This window comes from Myxocyprinus asiaticus, chromosome 46, assembly GCF_019703515.2.
Source record: "Myxocyprinus asiaticus isolate MX2 ecotype Aquarium Trade chromosome 46, UBuf_Myxa_2, whole genome shotgun sequence".
NCBI lineage: Eukaryota > Metazoa > Chordata > Actinopteri > Cypriniformes > Catostomidae > Myxocyprinus > Myxocyprinus asiaticus.
The window spans coordinates 22,004,479-22,021,677 of record NC_059389.1 but is presented as its reverse complement, the minus strand read 5'-3'; the positions used below and the strand labels follow the sequence as shown (position 1 = coordinate 22,021,677).

Sequence of the window (17,199 nt, the reverse complement as noted above, 5' to 3'; positions counted from 1 at the left end):
AGTTCACCCAAAAAGGAAAATTCTCTCATCATTTACTCACCCTCATGCCATCCCAGATGTTTATAACTTTCTTTATTTATCAGAACACAAATTAAGATTTTTAGAAGAATATTTCTGCTCTGTAGGTCCATACAATGCAAGTGAAAGGTGATCAGGCCTTTGAAGCTCCTAAAAGGAGTTAAAATCAGCATAAAATTAATCCATTACTCCATGTCTTCTGAAGCGATCCAGTTGGTTTTGGGTGAGAACAGACCAAAATATAACTCTTTTTAACTGTACATCTTGACAGCAGTCTCCTTGGCAATCATGATTTCAAGCTCAATTACACTTCCTATAGCGCCATCTAGCGCTCTGCCGAAGTCTTTCTAGCAAGTTAGTCCACTGTCGGCCATCTTTGGAACACATTCTGGAGGCTATTTCAAGTCATGAAAGTGCAGCTCCTATCTACTTGAATGGGGAAAGACCGAAATCTCCAAAACAGTTGGTCAAGATTAATTAAACTGTGCTACTTTACCTCAAATTACGCTAACAAAACACAATTTTCCCTGCTTGTCTAGCTAATGTGCATGCGCATTCTTGAGTTGATGGACAGGTGATGTCTGTATCTATAAGGTGATTGGATCCTTTACCTGTAAGGTGGGACATTTCTTTCTACATCCGCTGACTGTTGGGCATTCCAATTTCTCCCATTCATTTTAATAGAAGTGGCCCGTCTCTGCTAAATAACCTCTGGCTCTGCGCATGCATCAAGCAGTAGGAAGTGTAATCGAGCTTGAAATCATGATTGCTAAGGAGACTGCTGATAATATGTACAGTGAAAAAGAGTTATATTTTGGTCTGTTCTCACCCAAAACCAACTGGATCGCTTCAGAAGACATGGATTAAATTACTGGAGTCCGATGGATTACTTTTATGCTGACTTTATCTCCTTTTTTGGAGCATCAAAGGCCTGATCACCATTCACTTGCATTGTATGGACCTACAGAGCTGAAATGTTCCTCTTAAAATCTTAGTTTGTGTGCAGCAGAAGAAAGAAAGTCATACACATCTGGGATGGCATGAGGGTGAGTAAATGATGAGAAGATTTTTATTTTTGGGTGAACTATCCCTTTAAGACATTAATATCTTTCTTAAAAAGTGGGTTACACAAAAATCATATTCATGGTAAAGTTACAAAAATGTGCATTCACGATACAAGATGTAAAAGCCATCATAATCACATTTTTGATGACCGTTAAAAAAATCTCATTAGAATGCAGAGGTATTCAGATTTTATATACTGTGTGTGTATATATACAGTATGTATATGTGTTTTAGAAAAAAATGGAAGAGTAAAGAAAAAATGACAATTTCACTCTCTAGTATTGCTAACATGAGTTTATTCTGTCTGCATTTTCATGACAGTTACAAATGGGCCCAGATATCTATAAAAGTAAAAAATGTAGAAAATTTAGGCACATTTACATTATTTTAACTTGACACAATGTTAATGTCATTGTAATTGCAGTCTCATATTTAAGTTGGGCATATCTTACATTCAGTCTTTGGTCTGTTTTATTTTAAAATCCAAATTACATTCACTTGTGGTCTCAAAAGTGTTTTACAGTGACAAAAGATAGATGTGTGTGGAAAGTTGTAACCATTGTAAAACTCACTGAGCCTTCTAAAAAATCTGTCACAAGAGGTAATATGATTTATTGTCCTAATACAGACTGTTGGTGTTAATGTTAAAACAGGCATGTGCTGTAGACGGTCACTTTGTGGCTGATCTCCTGCAGCAGTTCTTTCACAGCCTTCTCCAAATTCACCAGCTCATTGGCCTTGTCCTCCAGCAGCCTTTGATTTTCATCATAGCTCTTCTCAAGATCTGGAAACACACAGAAATGTACTTAATCACAATTTTAGGCTGGTTCCAGCAGGGAATATATATGAAAATGTCTTCGTTTTAAAACACGTGTAAAAATGTACTTCACAGCATCACCACATATATTTCCAAAATCACATTTCGTCTATTATACTGTACCTTTCAGAAGATGAAGTTTGTCTCTGGCCTGTTGCAGTAGTTGTTTGGCTTCTTGCTGGAGCTTCTCTGCTCTTTTCTTGGCCTCTGCCACTCCTTCAGCCTTCTGTGCGATCAGCTCTTCAACAGTACCGTACTTGTCTTTAAGCTCTGAATCCAGGTTCTGCAAATACAGTCGACCACATAGAGTTATACGAGGTTACAAACACAAATACAATTTGAACGGTTGTAAAAGGTTCCAGGTAACACTAGCACCTTTTTAATCTGCTCAGCCAGTTTGTTGGTGCTTTCAGCCTCTTTCTCAGTTTTGTTGATGCTGGCAGAAGTGTTGAGAGTCTTTTCTCTCAGCAGAGCTACATCACTTTCCAACTTCAGGAGTCTGCGGGTGGCGTTACTCAGTTTGAGCTCCGAGTCGGACGTTTCCGATTCCACCTGTTGTCCAAAACAGTCACAAAGAAGAGCAAGTAAGAACCATGTTGCATTGACTCATTATATCTGTCCTTTTACCCACAAGATTATATATTCTAATATAGACAGATTTTGATTCATTCCAGTGACTCAAATCTATTGTTTCCGTTTACCAAAAAAAAAAAACTTGTTCAGATTAGTTCATTGATTATTACATAATTACACCAGTAGGTGGCGACTAGAGACATTGGCTCTGTTTGGAATAGTGTGCACTGTTTCCTGTGATGCAATTTGCTTGACTTAGTATGACTGACGAGCTGGAAGTAATATCAAGTAGAGATCAAAATCAAATCAAGAGCTTGTGAATCAGAATCGGGAATTCTGTATCAACACCCAGCCCTAATGGAGACAATCATTCCTGATATAAAAATATTGATCCTAAAGTTTTTATGATTTTATTATTAATTTACCATTAAAATTAAAGTGTATAATAATAAGCCTCAATAACTATATTAGCAAAATAGTTGCGTACTATAGGAACTACTTCTTCCACTCATTTTAACATGCAGAACTGCTCAACAAAATAAGCAGATGCTTCTTGCCCAGTCAGTCACATTGATAATGTTCTGTAATTGTTGTTAAGAAATTATAATGTTTGTCAGTTTGCAGTTTAGGCTTATAAATGTTAAAATGTTGGCTTTTAAATATAATATTAAATGTCTAAAATGACCAACTTTATCCTCAGAAATAAAAAATAAATACAAAATCCATCCCTAATATAAGCCACAATTTTGAACATCTTTTTCTTGACTCATTATTTAATAAGATTGCTAAATTGTAAGATATTGTAACACAAAATTTGATTAAAAATGCAAATAACTTTATTTACAAGATAATAACTGGATGCTACTTTCGGTGTTAAACATACACAATGTGGTGAGGTCATGTGACATCAATGTAGCATTCTGCTGTTTGAATCTGTTTTGTTTATCATTTCAGAATGTGATCTGTTTTACATACTATTTCTGATATGTGTCAAGTTCATAGAAATTTTATATTTGTGTCCATATTGGTTTTGTATATTTTTGAAAAACGTTTATAGCATTATTTACAATAAAAAATGGTTAAATGACAAAATAATTACATATTATTCCAAACTACCTATAATAAGACTTTTTTAAGAATTTCAGCTTTTAACGAGACTTTGTATTATTTATTTATTTATTTACTGTCTTCAGACGGTTACATCGCTTAGACATTTTTTACTTTAAAATATCAAAAAATAAATAAATTATATATATTATATACATATAATGTATATAATGCATATATATATATATATATATATATATATATACATACAGTATATAGTACTGTGCAAAAGTCTTAGGCACATAAGATGTTTCACAAAAGCATTTGTCTTAAGATGGTTATTTATATCTTCAGCTTCAGTGTGTCAATAGGAAATATAAATGTTAGACTCCCAATCATTTTACAAATAGAAAAGATTAGAATAGAAGAACAGGGAGCCCTGCAACAGATGTCATGTCCCCATAAAAGCCCCCCACTGAACATCGAGCCTGTCTGAGATTACATAAAGAGACAGAAGCAATTGAGACTGTGAACTGTGGCGAATTCTTCAGGAAGCTTGGAACATCCTATCTGCCAACAACCAAGAAAAACTGTGTCCAGGTGTACCTAGGAGAATTGGTGCTGTTTTAAAGGCAAAGGTGGTCACACTAAATATTGATTTAGCTTTTTTAGGTTTACTGGACTTTGTATGATAAATGAAAACTATTTATGTCATTATATTTGAAGACATCCTCACTATGCAACATTTTTCACAAGTGCCTAAAATTTTGCACAGTACTGTATATATATATATATATATATATATAAAAATATAAATGACTTTAAACTCAGAAATTGTATACCTGTTCATCATGGTTGAGGTGTATTCAAGTAATATGATTATGTTTGAAATGCCACAGTTAAAAAAAAGCAAAATAACTGTGTTTCCAGTACTTAGTAAGTAGTAAGCTAGTATTCCATTCTGAACATAGCCTTTAAATCATGTCCAATCCATTTATCTTTCACTTAATCAAGTCATCTTTACCTTTGCACTTATAACGTGTTATATAAAACTCTGCAGGCTTACCGAGACCAGCAGGTCTTGTGTTCCCTTGATGTCCGCAGTGGCCTGTTTTAAGGCCTCGGTTACAGTATTCTGTGCTCGTTCGGCTTGCTGCAAGGCCTCCTTCACCATTTCAGCTGTGTCTTTTACATCCGTGGCTTCTTTCCTGTCAAACATACAGAAACATGTTGTTCGGTGAACTGGCAACTAGGTGTCACTACTTGATCACATTGTTCTCTAGGATGTGTCGTGGACCTGGCCTTGCGGGCTTGTACAAGTAGGCTCTCTGCTCTCAGGATGTCATCGGCACTCTGGTTAAGGATGTCCTCCACATCCGACAAGCTGCCCACACGCCTCTTGATCTCTGCTGTCAGGTTCTGTAGCTGGGCTGGTGTGGTGGGCATCTGCATCTGCAGAACTTCATTAGCCACAGCCTCGATGCTCTCCAGGTCAGCTCCATCTTCTGCAGGAAGCAGATACACAAGCAAGAGTTAGAGTTAGATTTGAGGGGGGAAAAGATAGTTAAAAGGTATTTTAAAAAGTACACTTATTAATTGTCCATTCACTCTCAACTATTCAAAATAACATTTAAATAAATGAATATTTTAGGTCTTGTTACTGTTCATTTTTGTATCATTTGTCACAGTTTTTAATCAACTTTTTGCCTTCATTTCACTGCATTTTAAACAGTGTGACAAATGAATTTTAAAAAGTACAAATATTCAATGTACTTTCTCAATTATGTCGATTCAAACCCACATAACGTTTTTTCTTATGTGGAACACAAAAGGAGATGTTTTTATTAATATTCTGGTCTGTCGGGGCCTGGGTAGCTTAGCGAGTATTGACACTGACTACCACACCTGGAGTCACAAGTTCGAATCCAGGGAGTGCTGAGTGACTCCAGTCAGGCTTCCTAAGCAACCAAATTGGCCCGGTTGCTAGGGAGGGTAGAGTCACATGGGGTAACCTCCTCGTGGTCGCTATAATATGGTTCTCGCTCTCGGTGGGGCGTGTGGTGAGTTGTGTGTGGATAGCGTGGAGAATAGCTTGGGCCTCCACACGTGCTACGTCTCCACGGTAACGCACTCAACAAGCCACGTGATAAGATGCGCGAATTGACGGTCTCAGACGCGGAGGCAACTGAGATTCGTCCTCCGCCACCCATATTGAGGCAAGTCACTACGCAACCACGAGGACTTAGAGCACATTGGGAATTGGGCATTCCAAATTGGGGAGAAAAGGGGAGAAAAAAAAGAACGAAAAAAACAAAACAAAAAATATTCTGGTCTGTCTTTTCAATACAATGGCAGTTCATAATAGTGTTGGAAGTAATTTGATTACAAAGTAATTGCTGTAATTGAATTACTTTTTAGTAAAAAAAGAAAAATTAGTGTAATACATCACATTTTACATTCTTGTAATCAGATTACAGTACCTAGAATTCAATTAAGGTAATCACTTTAAGTTAATCAAGTACATTTCTTAGGTTACACATATTTCTAAAATAATATGATTTATTTAAAATACAAGTCATTGTAAGGGAGAAACACGTGGTGTATGACTAAAATATTGACAACCTTTTATGTGTTTTAGAAAGTAACGTACAAGTATAGTAATTAGTAATGTGATTACTTTTTTCATGAAGTAATCACTAAAGAAATCTGAATGTAACTTAAGTGCGTCTTACGAGTGAGGAAGTCTCTGATCCGTTTGATGAGTTGACGCAGCTCCTCGTTGCTTCCATCCACTCGTTTTTTGGTCTCGTTGGTCTTTGCCAGCACTTCCTGGGCATTTAGCTTTGCTTCATCTGCTTTTACCTTTGCTTCCGACACCTGAACACACAAATTAAGGACTCGTTTTTGCAAAAAGCCTTGTTAATCATCCAATGAAACCATTCTTCAGTGCAAACAATGGCTTCTTTACAAAAGCATAAAGGAGTTCTGAACTCCTGAAAAGATCTGAATAAAGGAATATCTCTAGAAAATGCATTGCAAAACCTCTTATCATATCAGTAACAGATATAGTATTACCCGAGAAACCTCACCATTTTGGAGAGCTTGTCCACTTCCTCCATGGCGCTGGTAATCTCCAGGTCGAAGTCTTTGGCTTTCTGCCAGGCGTTGTGGGCCAGTGTGGTGAGGCCGTTACATCCCTCTCCTCCACACTTCCTGTTTCCCTCTTTATCCACACAGCTCAGGCCTCCACAGGGAGAGTCGGCACAGTTCTCCAAGCCAGTTGGACTACCACATGTCTGTATTCAGGGATAGAGTGGATAGTTCAAAAGAAAATAAATATTTTTGGGTATTTCTCACAAAACCTGAAGAAAGAAACAAATAAGAAATTATAATTTTGCATTTAAAAGATGAAGCCTATTTTTAGGGCCATTAAGAATTTTTACATTGTGACATTATTTTCATGACAGTTATGCACATTTTACCCCTCAATTTTCATTACTGCAAAGTGAAAAAAGATGGTCATTATGATATACTCAATACTGCAATGTTAAACAACTGGTAACAGTTAAGGTTCCATTCGTTAATATTGGTTAATGCATTAGGTATCATGAACTAATGATTAACAATATATTTTTACAGCATTTATTCATCTTTGTTAATAAAAATAAAAATGTTCAATGTTAGTTCATGTTAGTTCTTAGTGCATTCGCTAATGTTAACATATAGTAACACATTTTTAAAATCAAAAGTTGTAAATGTTGAAATGTTAAAAGTATTGTTTATTGTTTGTCCATGTTAACGAATGATAACAAATGGAACCTTATGGGACCACACATACAAAATGACATGTTATGGCAATGAGAATCATTATTGAAAACAATGTGAATAGTACAAGTAAAATAGTAAAACTATAATATACATATTATTATGTAATTTATAATTTTTTTCACATTGCAGCAATGAGAATTGGGTAAAATGTGCTTAATGTGTTCTGAAAATAATGTCATAATTCAAAAACTCTTAATGGTCCAAAATGCAGGCTTCATTTTCTTTATGCAAAATATAATCTTTTTATTAAAAAAATATCCTTGGGGTTAAAAATGACCAGGACATTTTTTTGACAGGTTTACAGCTCAGGTCCATCCCCCCAGTCTATGGGATTTTTTGCTCATTATATCGTCTCCATGGTGAGAATCTTAAGTCCAATCATTTAGAAAAGTAATAGCACACCTAAACAAGCCTCATAATTTTAGGTACTTGTATATTTCAAGTCCGTAGCACAAAACGGTGCAGGACAAGTTATTATGTAGTAAAATTTAATATGAAAATAAGGTTTAAAATGGTGCACTTTGTCCCTTCATTCCTTTCTGAAAATTGAACTTTTGCAAAACTTAAAGGAATATTCCGTGTTCAATACAAGTTTATCTCAAGACAGCATTTGTGGCATAATACTGATTACTACAAAAATGTATATCGAGTCATTTCTCCTTTTCTTAAAAAAAAAAGCAAAAATCGGGGGGCCTGGGTAGCTCAGCAAGTAAAGACGCTGACTACCACAACTGGAGCCGCGAGCTCAAATCCAGGGAGTGCTGAGTGACTCAAGTCAGGCTTCCTAAACAACAAATTGGCCCGGTTGCTAGGGTGGGTACAGTCACGTTGGGTTAACCTCCTCGTGGTTGCTATGATGTGGTTCTCACTCTCAGTGGGGCGCGTGGTGAGTTGTAAGGCACTTACAATGGAAGTGAATGGAGTCCATTTTTGTCATTTTGTAAAATCACTTACGTTAATTCTTCTGTTTGTATTATTTAAGCTGTAAAGTTATTTAAATAATTGTTTTTACAGTTGTTTTAGGGTTTTAGTGTTTACTGCATTTTTGTCATGGCAACGAAATTGTAAAATTGGCATAATTTATACAGAAAAGATTAGCAAGCGATTTTATCACACTAAAATCATGTTAAAACACATAATGTTTACGTCTTGTGGCTATACTTTTGAACCAGTAGCTGCTTTTACACTATCGGACCAGTGCGAGCCAGGGCTATCAACTGGCCAGCCAGGGCCAATAGCCTCAGACCTCGAGCCGCAAGACTAAAATCGATCTGTGTTCCCACCATCAGGCCAATGCCTCCTTAGCGTTGCCCAAAACAACGCCCTTAATACGCCACTGCGGTGCGAACGTCACACACCCCGCCCATTTCACAAGCAAGAGGGAAGCTCAAGCTAAGGTATCATGTTATCTAGTTATCTAGAATATCGAGTCTATATCGAATGTAAACACCAAGATAAGTTAGTGTTGACAACTCACCGACTGTAACTGCTATGATATCCCGAGTGGTCTCTCCACTAACAGCGGGACGATGTCACAGCACACTGTCTATAAAAGTGGATTGTGTGGATACATAACCTGGGAAGTTCAGCGAAACACCACCTTTGACACTGAACCTGCCTCAGTCCCCGGCTGGCCTTGTTTGGCCCAAGGGTAATTGGCGGGCCAAAGGCCATTGGCCCCGAGAAAGCCTGAGGAGGCACGGTGAAACCCTAGAAGTGACAATGGGAACACAACTGGCCCGGGCACGCACTAGCATGCCCTCATTTGGCCCAATAGTGGAAACGCGTCTAGTGAGTATTTGAATGTTTACAGATTGGCCCCATTCACTTCCATTGTAAGAGCCTCACTGTAACCCAGACTTTTAAAGAAGAGGATTTTCATTGTGGTAATCAATATCATGCCACAAATGCCACAAATGATGTTGATTAAGCTGAACTTACTGAACCCAGAATATTCCTATAATACTAGTTCGTTCCTATTAGGTGAACGATATCAAGTCATTAGACAGGCCACAGAATTTTAACAACAAGCTGTTGATCGCTCTACCTTCTCACTAAGCTCAGATAGATTCAGTGTCTCCAGCTGTCCAGCCAGGTTGTCCAGTTTCTTGGAAAACTCATCCTGCCTTTGACTGAACTCTTCTTTTGTCTGGTTCATCAAGTCTTCTGTCTCTTTCCGCAGAGTGGCAGACTGATTGACCAGGTTGTATGGGTCACTGGTTGAGGCGTTCGCACGGATCTCTGCCTCCTCGGACTGCTGGAAGTATCGATTCACACTAGCTCTAGCCCCTGTGGAAATGGAGATGGTGAATTTGAAGACTATGTAAGATGTTTTAGCTGTGCTTGTAAATTATCACATGACATCAGGGTCATGGAAAAGGACTTAACTATGTATTAGAGATTCAATGAGGTTTGTGTACATCTTGAGTGATGTTACTCACCTCGAATGTCTGAGTTCTTCACGAACTCCACCTGTTCCTGCAGGTCTTTCATTGTTTGTTCCAGTTTCTGAGCATCCTCTTTGAGAGAATTCAGTTTGGTGTCTGTGCTGTTGTTCTCTGATGAGATTTCGGACAATGCCTCTTCTGTTAGGTTAAGGTTTTTGTTCATTTCGGCCATTAGGGCACTGTAGAGAGAATATGAATTGAAACAGGATAAATAAATACACATCATATAATCCTAAAGCAACACCAAATAGATCTTATAAGAAGAGTAGAAGATAATCTCTTTACATGCACTAAGTACGTATCTACACCTGCTTCTTCTATTTGAGCTAGGTCATAACTTACGTAGCTTGTTCAAGAAGTCCCTGGATCTCTGTGAGAGGCTGAGTGGCGGGATTCTGTGCCAGGATGTCGCGGATCGAGTTAGCGCTGCTCTCGACGTTATTGATGGTGGCCTGGTAGGGTCCCGTGATGCCACTGGCTTTGATGGTGTTGACCTTCTGGACCAGTCTGTGGGTCTGGTTGGTGAGGTCGCCCACAATTACGTCCCATTCGGCAAAGCATTGGTGGCAGCGCTCGCACTGTGGGAACTCTCCCGAGTAGCCGCGAGCACACGTGTCGCATCGGGGTCCGGACACGCCCTCCACGCATACACAGTGACCTGTGGCTTTGTTGCATTGGCGCTCTGCGATGCCTCTGGGGTCACAGTCACATGCTGAAAACATACAGGGACACTGAAGTTAATGCACAGTGGTATACACCAAGGGTGGTGCAGATTCGTGTTTAAATCTCCGAGCTGGTAACCAAAGGGTTGTAGGTTCAAATCTCGCAAAGAGCAAATCATGAACTTCTCATCCTTTTTGACCTATGAACTCCATTTTTCCATGACTTTTCCAGGCATTCGGAATTACTGGATACAGATTTTTAAATATCAATCTGATACATACACATTCACTACTGAATCATTCAGACTGATTTGAGAACAGTATTTTCCCCCTAATATTTCCAGGTTTTCCATGACCATTGGGAACCCTGGACCTTTCACCATTGTGACTTCAAGGCACTTAATCTAAAATTGCTTAAGTGTGACTGTCTAATAAGTAACGAATAACTGACGACAGATCATAATTTTGTGATAATAATAATAATTATTCAGGAGAAAAGACAGAGAACACAGCCCCATCATCATCAATGGAGCACTGGTGGAGAGAATTAGCAGCTTCAAGTTCCTTGGTGTCTACATCACTGAGGAACTCACATGGTCCGTCCACACTGAGGCCATTGTGAAGAAGGCTCACCAGTGCCTCTTCTTCCTGAGACGGCTGAGGAAGTTTGGAATGAACCACCACATCCTCACATGGTTCTACACCAGCACTGTAGAGAGCATCCTGACTGGCTGCATCTCCACCTGGTACGGCAATAGCACCGCCCTCAAACGCAAGGCCCTGCATAGGTTGGTGCGAACTGCCAGACACATCATCGGAGGTGAGCTTCACTCCCTCCAGGACATCTATACAAGGCGGTGTGTGAAAAAAGCTTGGAGGATCATCAGAGACTCAAGCCACCCGAGCCATGGGCTGCTCTCACTGCTACTATCAGGCAGGTGGTTTCGCAGCATCAGGACCCGCACCAGCCGACTTCATGACAGCTTCTTTCCCCAAGCAATCAGACTTTTGAACTCCTGATCTCTCACGATCAATATACATCAGCACTGCACTTTATTAATCTCACTCTGGACTGTCATACATTTTATTCTCTTTTAACAACACACTGGCAACTGACTATCAACCGACAGCCTGAATGTCAATACAGTACAATACAACCTACTGTATATTTTATATATACTATATTTTATTGAATACTGTGTATTCTATATTGTGTGTATGTGTATTCTATATTGTGTGTATTGTATACTGTACATTGTATATTATTATTTGTATATTGTGTTGTGTAATTATGTGTATCTTAGATATGTAAATTGTGTTGTGTAAATCTGATGTTTATTGTAAATTGGTATATGTCTCATCACTGTCACGACTGCTATGTTGCTCAGAACTGCACCCAAGACTTTCACCCACTGTTGCACTTGTGTATATGGTTGAGTGACAATAAAGTGATTTGATTTTATTTGATTTTTTTATTTTTTTATTTAATGCACATTTGAGGTGATAATGCAGCCATGATGTTAAGTGGATTTTCAATAATTCAATGTCTCAACTTACAATGTGGCTACCACACATAAAATTAGGGATGGGCATTTTGAGTAATTTTGTAGCTGAGTACTCTAACACACAGAAAAACTAGTAATCGCTTACTTGAAATGTAGAATTTAAGTTCAAACTTCAACTTTTGAACCTGTTTTTCTTATGAAGAAATGAGCACTATGCATAAACAAGATCTAGATTCAAAAATTAAAGACAAAATAATAATTTTCACTCACCCATAGAAACATACATTCCAAGTCTTCTGAAGTGATACAATCACTTTAAATAATGGCAGAATTGTCTTTTTGGGTGAACTAACAGCAAGATTTAGGTGAGAAAAGCAGTTTCAATGTTTCCCATGGCGGGCAAAGGCACAAAGGAAAATCAAATTGCAATATTCAAGTAGTATTTTACTAGTCAAATATTTAAGCTGAACGAGTACTCGATAAATCGAGTATATATCATTGCACTAAAATCTGAAAGGATGAAGGAACTGAACTGAAAGACTTTTACAGTACAAGATTTTCAAGACAACAGATCACAGACTGTGGCATTGTTTGACAGCACCTGCATACTCTGAGTTACTGTGACCTTATTAGGTTGGAATTGAAAGAGTGAGTGATAAAGTGAATGAAGGAGGGGGAAAAGAAGGATGGAGGAAAGATTGTTTGACCTCTTCAGTGCTGCACTGCTGGTGTCCTCTCAAAGTGTTGTGTGAACAAAAGGCAGTAACAAACCCACAATGACTGACAAGACACTTAGCAAACACCACATCAGGATTGACCTTACGTTGAGGCCCTTAAACAAACAAACTCATCCAGAGAAAATTTTAGGGGTTGTACGAATGACCATGTTAACATAATTTCACAAAAAGAAGAGTTTCAACTGTTCGAAAAACTAGAGAGCAGCCTAAGGCAGCATTCTAACCAAACAGGAACCTCAAAAGTGACTAATTTGAAACACTCTACCTAGGTAGCAACTCGGTGTGTCACTTGCAAATAGCACTCTTCACATGAAGCACACAACTGTTTAGTGAAGTTAGCAAGATGCTAAGCTAACAACAAAAATACACTGCACACAGAAATATTGGGTAAAATAGTCCATGTTAATTAAACTGAATGTTTTTTACAATACTGTTCGGTATTTAATCAATACGTATATTTGTAATTAACATTTCCCTAGCTTTATCCGCCATCTTGGAATCAAATTTCCACTGATCTCATCGCAATGCTTTATCAGCCCTGATAGCACACGTACATCACCCAGACGTCTATATGATGTGTTTGTTTACATCTGGAAGATATATTTTTTAGGTTGTTTGCTCATCTGCAGTTCGTCCTTAAGACGTTTCCTCTCAGATGTCAATAAGACATTCATCAGATGTCTCTGAGACCCCTTACGAAAATCAAGAGTCCATGGCAAATTTGCCACTGATAATTTTCACGTGCAAATGAACTTTGCAGCAGAGTTGCGGCAAATTGTCCATTGTTCACCACAACCGGCGAAGAGCTGCAAACTTCTGGCAAACATTTGCAGCAAATCAAAAGCTCATTTGCATGTGAAAATAACAAGTGGCAAATTTGCTGCTAGTTTAGATTTTTTGTAAGGGATGTTTATGATTTGGAATGTTTGTAAATCAGATTTTTTAAGATGTTTATCAGATTTTACTTAGATAGTGATGCTTTCCAGATGAAAAGATCAAAAACAGGCATCTCATAGATGTTCATGTGCTATCTGGGAGAAGACTCACCCCACAATAGATTCCAATAGCATTTGATGTTAGCATGTTGCTAAGCTAACAACGTTAGCATACGTAGCACACACAAATATTGGGTAAAATAGTCCATGTTAATTAGACTGATTTTTTAATAGTACTTTTCATTATATTATGGATATTTATTTTTATAAAGAACATCTCTCTTGGTTTGTCCACCATCTTGGATTAAATTAGTCAAAGTACATACACAATCGTCAAATACATATGATACTGCCTTAGAATTTGGCCAACATTTTTTATCAAAATTATTCTCCCTACCTTTTGGAACCTTTTATCTTTGTATTTGGAGTGTGCCAATAATGCCTTAAAATGCTATCTAGGTAGGCTGCCCACTAGGTTTTGCTCACCTGGGTACATAGGTAACCATATAGAAAGACACGTTTTTAATCCCTGCGAGGAAATTCTGGACAAAACATGTAAAGATGCACACACAATACACGAATGGGGCCCCTGTCTGAGACGGTTGATTTACTTGAAATGCATTCCAAGCTTTAGTACTTATACACACACACACACACAAACACACACACACATTCCTCAGGAAAAAGACTCTTTTACTTTAGGGCTCTAATGCACACAAGGTGGTGGAGATAGGGAATTATCTCAGAAGTTAATCCCTGCTATTATCCGGGGGGCCTCGGGCGGCACCGGTGGTGTTTTTTGTTAGGACAATGCCATCAATGTGACCCCTGGAGACAGCAACAGGCGTGCAAGCTTTTGTGATGTGGGTGGGTAGTGTTGGTAGGTATTTACACAATTACAACAGACATGAAAGCTAAGATTGACTTTTACTGTCCAAGGAGCACATCTGCATTTTATTGTTTAAAAGTAGACCTCAGAATTGAAATAAGGTTTTTAAAACTAGCTGATAAGTAAACAAACCTGCTCCTTGAAGAATAAATGCAATGTAACACATTTGTGTATTCAGCCATTGTTTACACAGACTTTCAATAGCCAAGGTGTGGGGATGTAAATGTTTAACACACATGCCATGTAAGGGAACCAAATCCCATAGTCCAAACCACTCAAGAGTTATTTTAAACTGTGGGAAAAAAGGTTCTGTGAAATTACACAGTCCATTTTACTGGTGTTTAACATTCATGATAATGTTAATACGCTCACTGAACTATTGCTTCAAAAGTGTACCTGCTACTGTCGAAAACTGGTTAGTGATATATTAGCCAGATTTGTTTAAACAGTAACAAGTCATGAGGGCAGTTGCCCAGCGGAATTATTGTAATTACAAGATGACAATTCGTAGATGAAGTCTACTCGGAGCTGTTCACTTTCTCTGACTGTGAAATTATTTGTTTCTCTGGGAACACTCATAATGGCAAAACGGATCCTTTGTAGCTTTGTTGTTGATGAAAGAAAAATATTTAATCACTACATTAAATCATTAATTCACCTCTATATGCTCTTACAAAATGTTTATGAATAAAGAAAGTGCAGGAGTAGGTTTAACTAGTTGTAACCATTATGGCCGCTGCTATATTTGTTCTTTACACATGGGACTGTCAAATCAGAGATTTCATAGAATTCAGAGATTAAAACTTGTAATTACCAGTTCAACGAAGACATGAATAGTTTTTCCAAGTCAGAATCTTGTAATTGCGGTAACTCCGACATGCTGTGAATGCATCATAATGTCATGTCCACACTAAGGGCTCTATTTTCGTGAGCGCGCTATGACTGTGTGCTACATCTTTTCCAATTTTTGTGAGAGTGCTAATTCTGAGCGCAATTTTCGTGCCATCGCAAAGCGCACGTGGCTGTGAGTGGGAGTGTTTGCGCTATCTGTGGGTGTATGCACACAAACCCAGGGTGTATTGTATGTTAATGAAGTGGCGCAAAGCGCAATTTGCTATTTTCCTGAGAATTGGTCATTACGCTAAGACATTTAAAAACACAGTCTAAACTCAGTTCCTACATTTGCAGTTTGGAGATTCCATCAGCAGGCTCTAATAAAGTTCATGTCCAAACTCTGAAAATACAGTGAAACATCAAATTATTTTCTAGACATTACTGTTATAGCCATTTTATGAAACAAACTTTTATGAGATTTGTGTTAAACTATCTTTAGATCATGGTTTATTTTTCAGTTATTATTATTATGTTTATATTTACATTTTATGATCTAAATTGTATTGGTATTTTTCCACCTGTTGTCCACCTGGATTTTTAAGTAACTGCAAAAGGGGCCAGTGGAATAAGTTGGAGGGTAAAATGTTTGGATTTGGTATGATTTTTTTTGACCACTTCGTTGTTTTGATTATACTTTTGTTTCATTTGTGTAATCTGAATTTAGAAATATTTTTGGTTTAATTATTTCCAGTTTCAATAAATGAATTTAATTTGACAAAATCAAAATTGACCGGTAGAAGTGAAGTGCGTTCCTAAACAATCACTGTTAATACTTGCCATGATTTGTGTGTCAGTAGATGAAAATGATTAATAATACTTACATTCTCTATAATTTAATGGAGCGTTAATCCAAATCCTGACGAGAACCACATTTTCCATGCATATAAATGGAGCGTGTCACTGTCATAGAAATGCCTGACATTCAACTAGGATGCAGTTAATGCACAAAAGAATGCAAGTCCATATTTCTATTCTTCTAATTCAGTGGTTCCCAACCCTGTTCCTGAAGGCCCCCCAACACTACACATTTTGGATATCTCCTTAATCAAACACACCTGATTCAACTCATCAGCTCGTTAGTGGAGACTCCAAGACCTGAATTGGGTGTGTCAGAAAAGGGAGATATACTAAATGTGCAGTGTTGGGAGGCCTCCAGGAACAGGGTTGGGAACCACTGTTCAAATTCATTGAATACATGCAGACGGTGGCGAGAAGAACCTCAGAATTAAATGGCACTTGACCAAGCCCATTAGCACATTGAGAACGCAATTTCACCAAACCCACTTGTGCCCAGACTTAGCGCATGCTTGCATAAAAATACTAAAACTTCATGGCCATGCCCACTGACTTTGCGTGTATGACTTATGGCATAGCGCTGTGCTTAGCGCTAGGGCTCTTAAAATAGGGCCCTAATACTTTTATGCTATGCGAAAACTGTAATTCCAATCAGTTAACAGTCTGAAAGTCTGTGCAGTTGCAGCTGTAGGAGGAGTTACAACTGATCATTTTGGTCATGGTTTAGGGACTTTGGAAAAACCCTAATAAGCTCAATAAACTTTTTCAAGCCAACATAATGATGTCTAAACTAGTGATGGACTGATATATCAGCCAGGCTTCTTAATCGGCTGATATCTGGCAAGTTTGACAGTATCACCATCAATAACTGTGTGTCTGATTGGCCAATAAACAGACATAATTAATCCACCAAGTCAATGGATAGTGCACATATTTTCAAATATTTGTAACTAATTTTGAGTAAACATTGTGATCTTTGTTTAAATT

General features: G+C 37.9%; 1 protein-coding gene across 1 annotated transcript in view; it reads right to left on the bottom strand.

Moving 5' to 3' along the window:
- Nucleotides 1-1,362: 1,362 nt before the first annotated feature.
- Nucleotides 1,363-17,199, bottom strand: part of LOC127435997 (laminin subunit beta-1-like) — a 42,399-nt gene continuing 26,562 nt past the window's right edge. Inside the window, exons 24-33 of the mRNA XM_051689864.1 lie at nt 10,138-10,507; nt 9,790-9,974; nt 9,396-9,637; nt 6,610-6,816; nt 6,253-6,397; nt 4,818-5,025; nt 4,587-4,728; nt 2,276-2,452; nt 2,024-2,183; nt 1,363-1,867 (exon numbers count right to left, since the gene is read on the bottom strand). Of these exons, the coding sequence (XP_051545824.1) occupies nt 1,728-1,867; nt 2,024-2,183; nt 2,276-2,452; nt 4,587-4,728; nt 4,818-5,025; nt 6,253-6,397; nt 6,610-6,816; nt 9,396-9,637; nt 9,790-9,974; nt 10,138-10,507 (1,976 nt within the window). The 3' untranslated portion in view covers nt 1,363-1,727. The remainder of the gene's footprint in view (nt 1,868-2,023; nt 2,184-2,275; nt 2,453-4,586; nt 4,729-4,817; nt 5,026-6,252; nt 6,398-6,609; nt 6,817-9,395; nt 9,638-9,789; nt 9,975-10,137; nt 10,508-17,199) is intronic.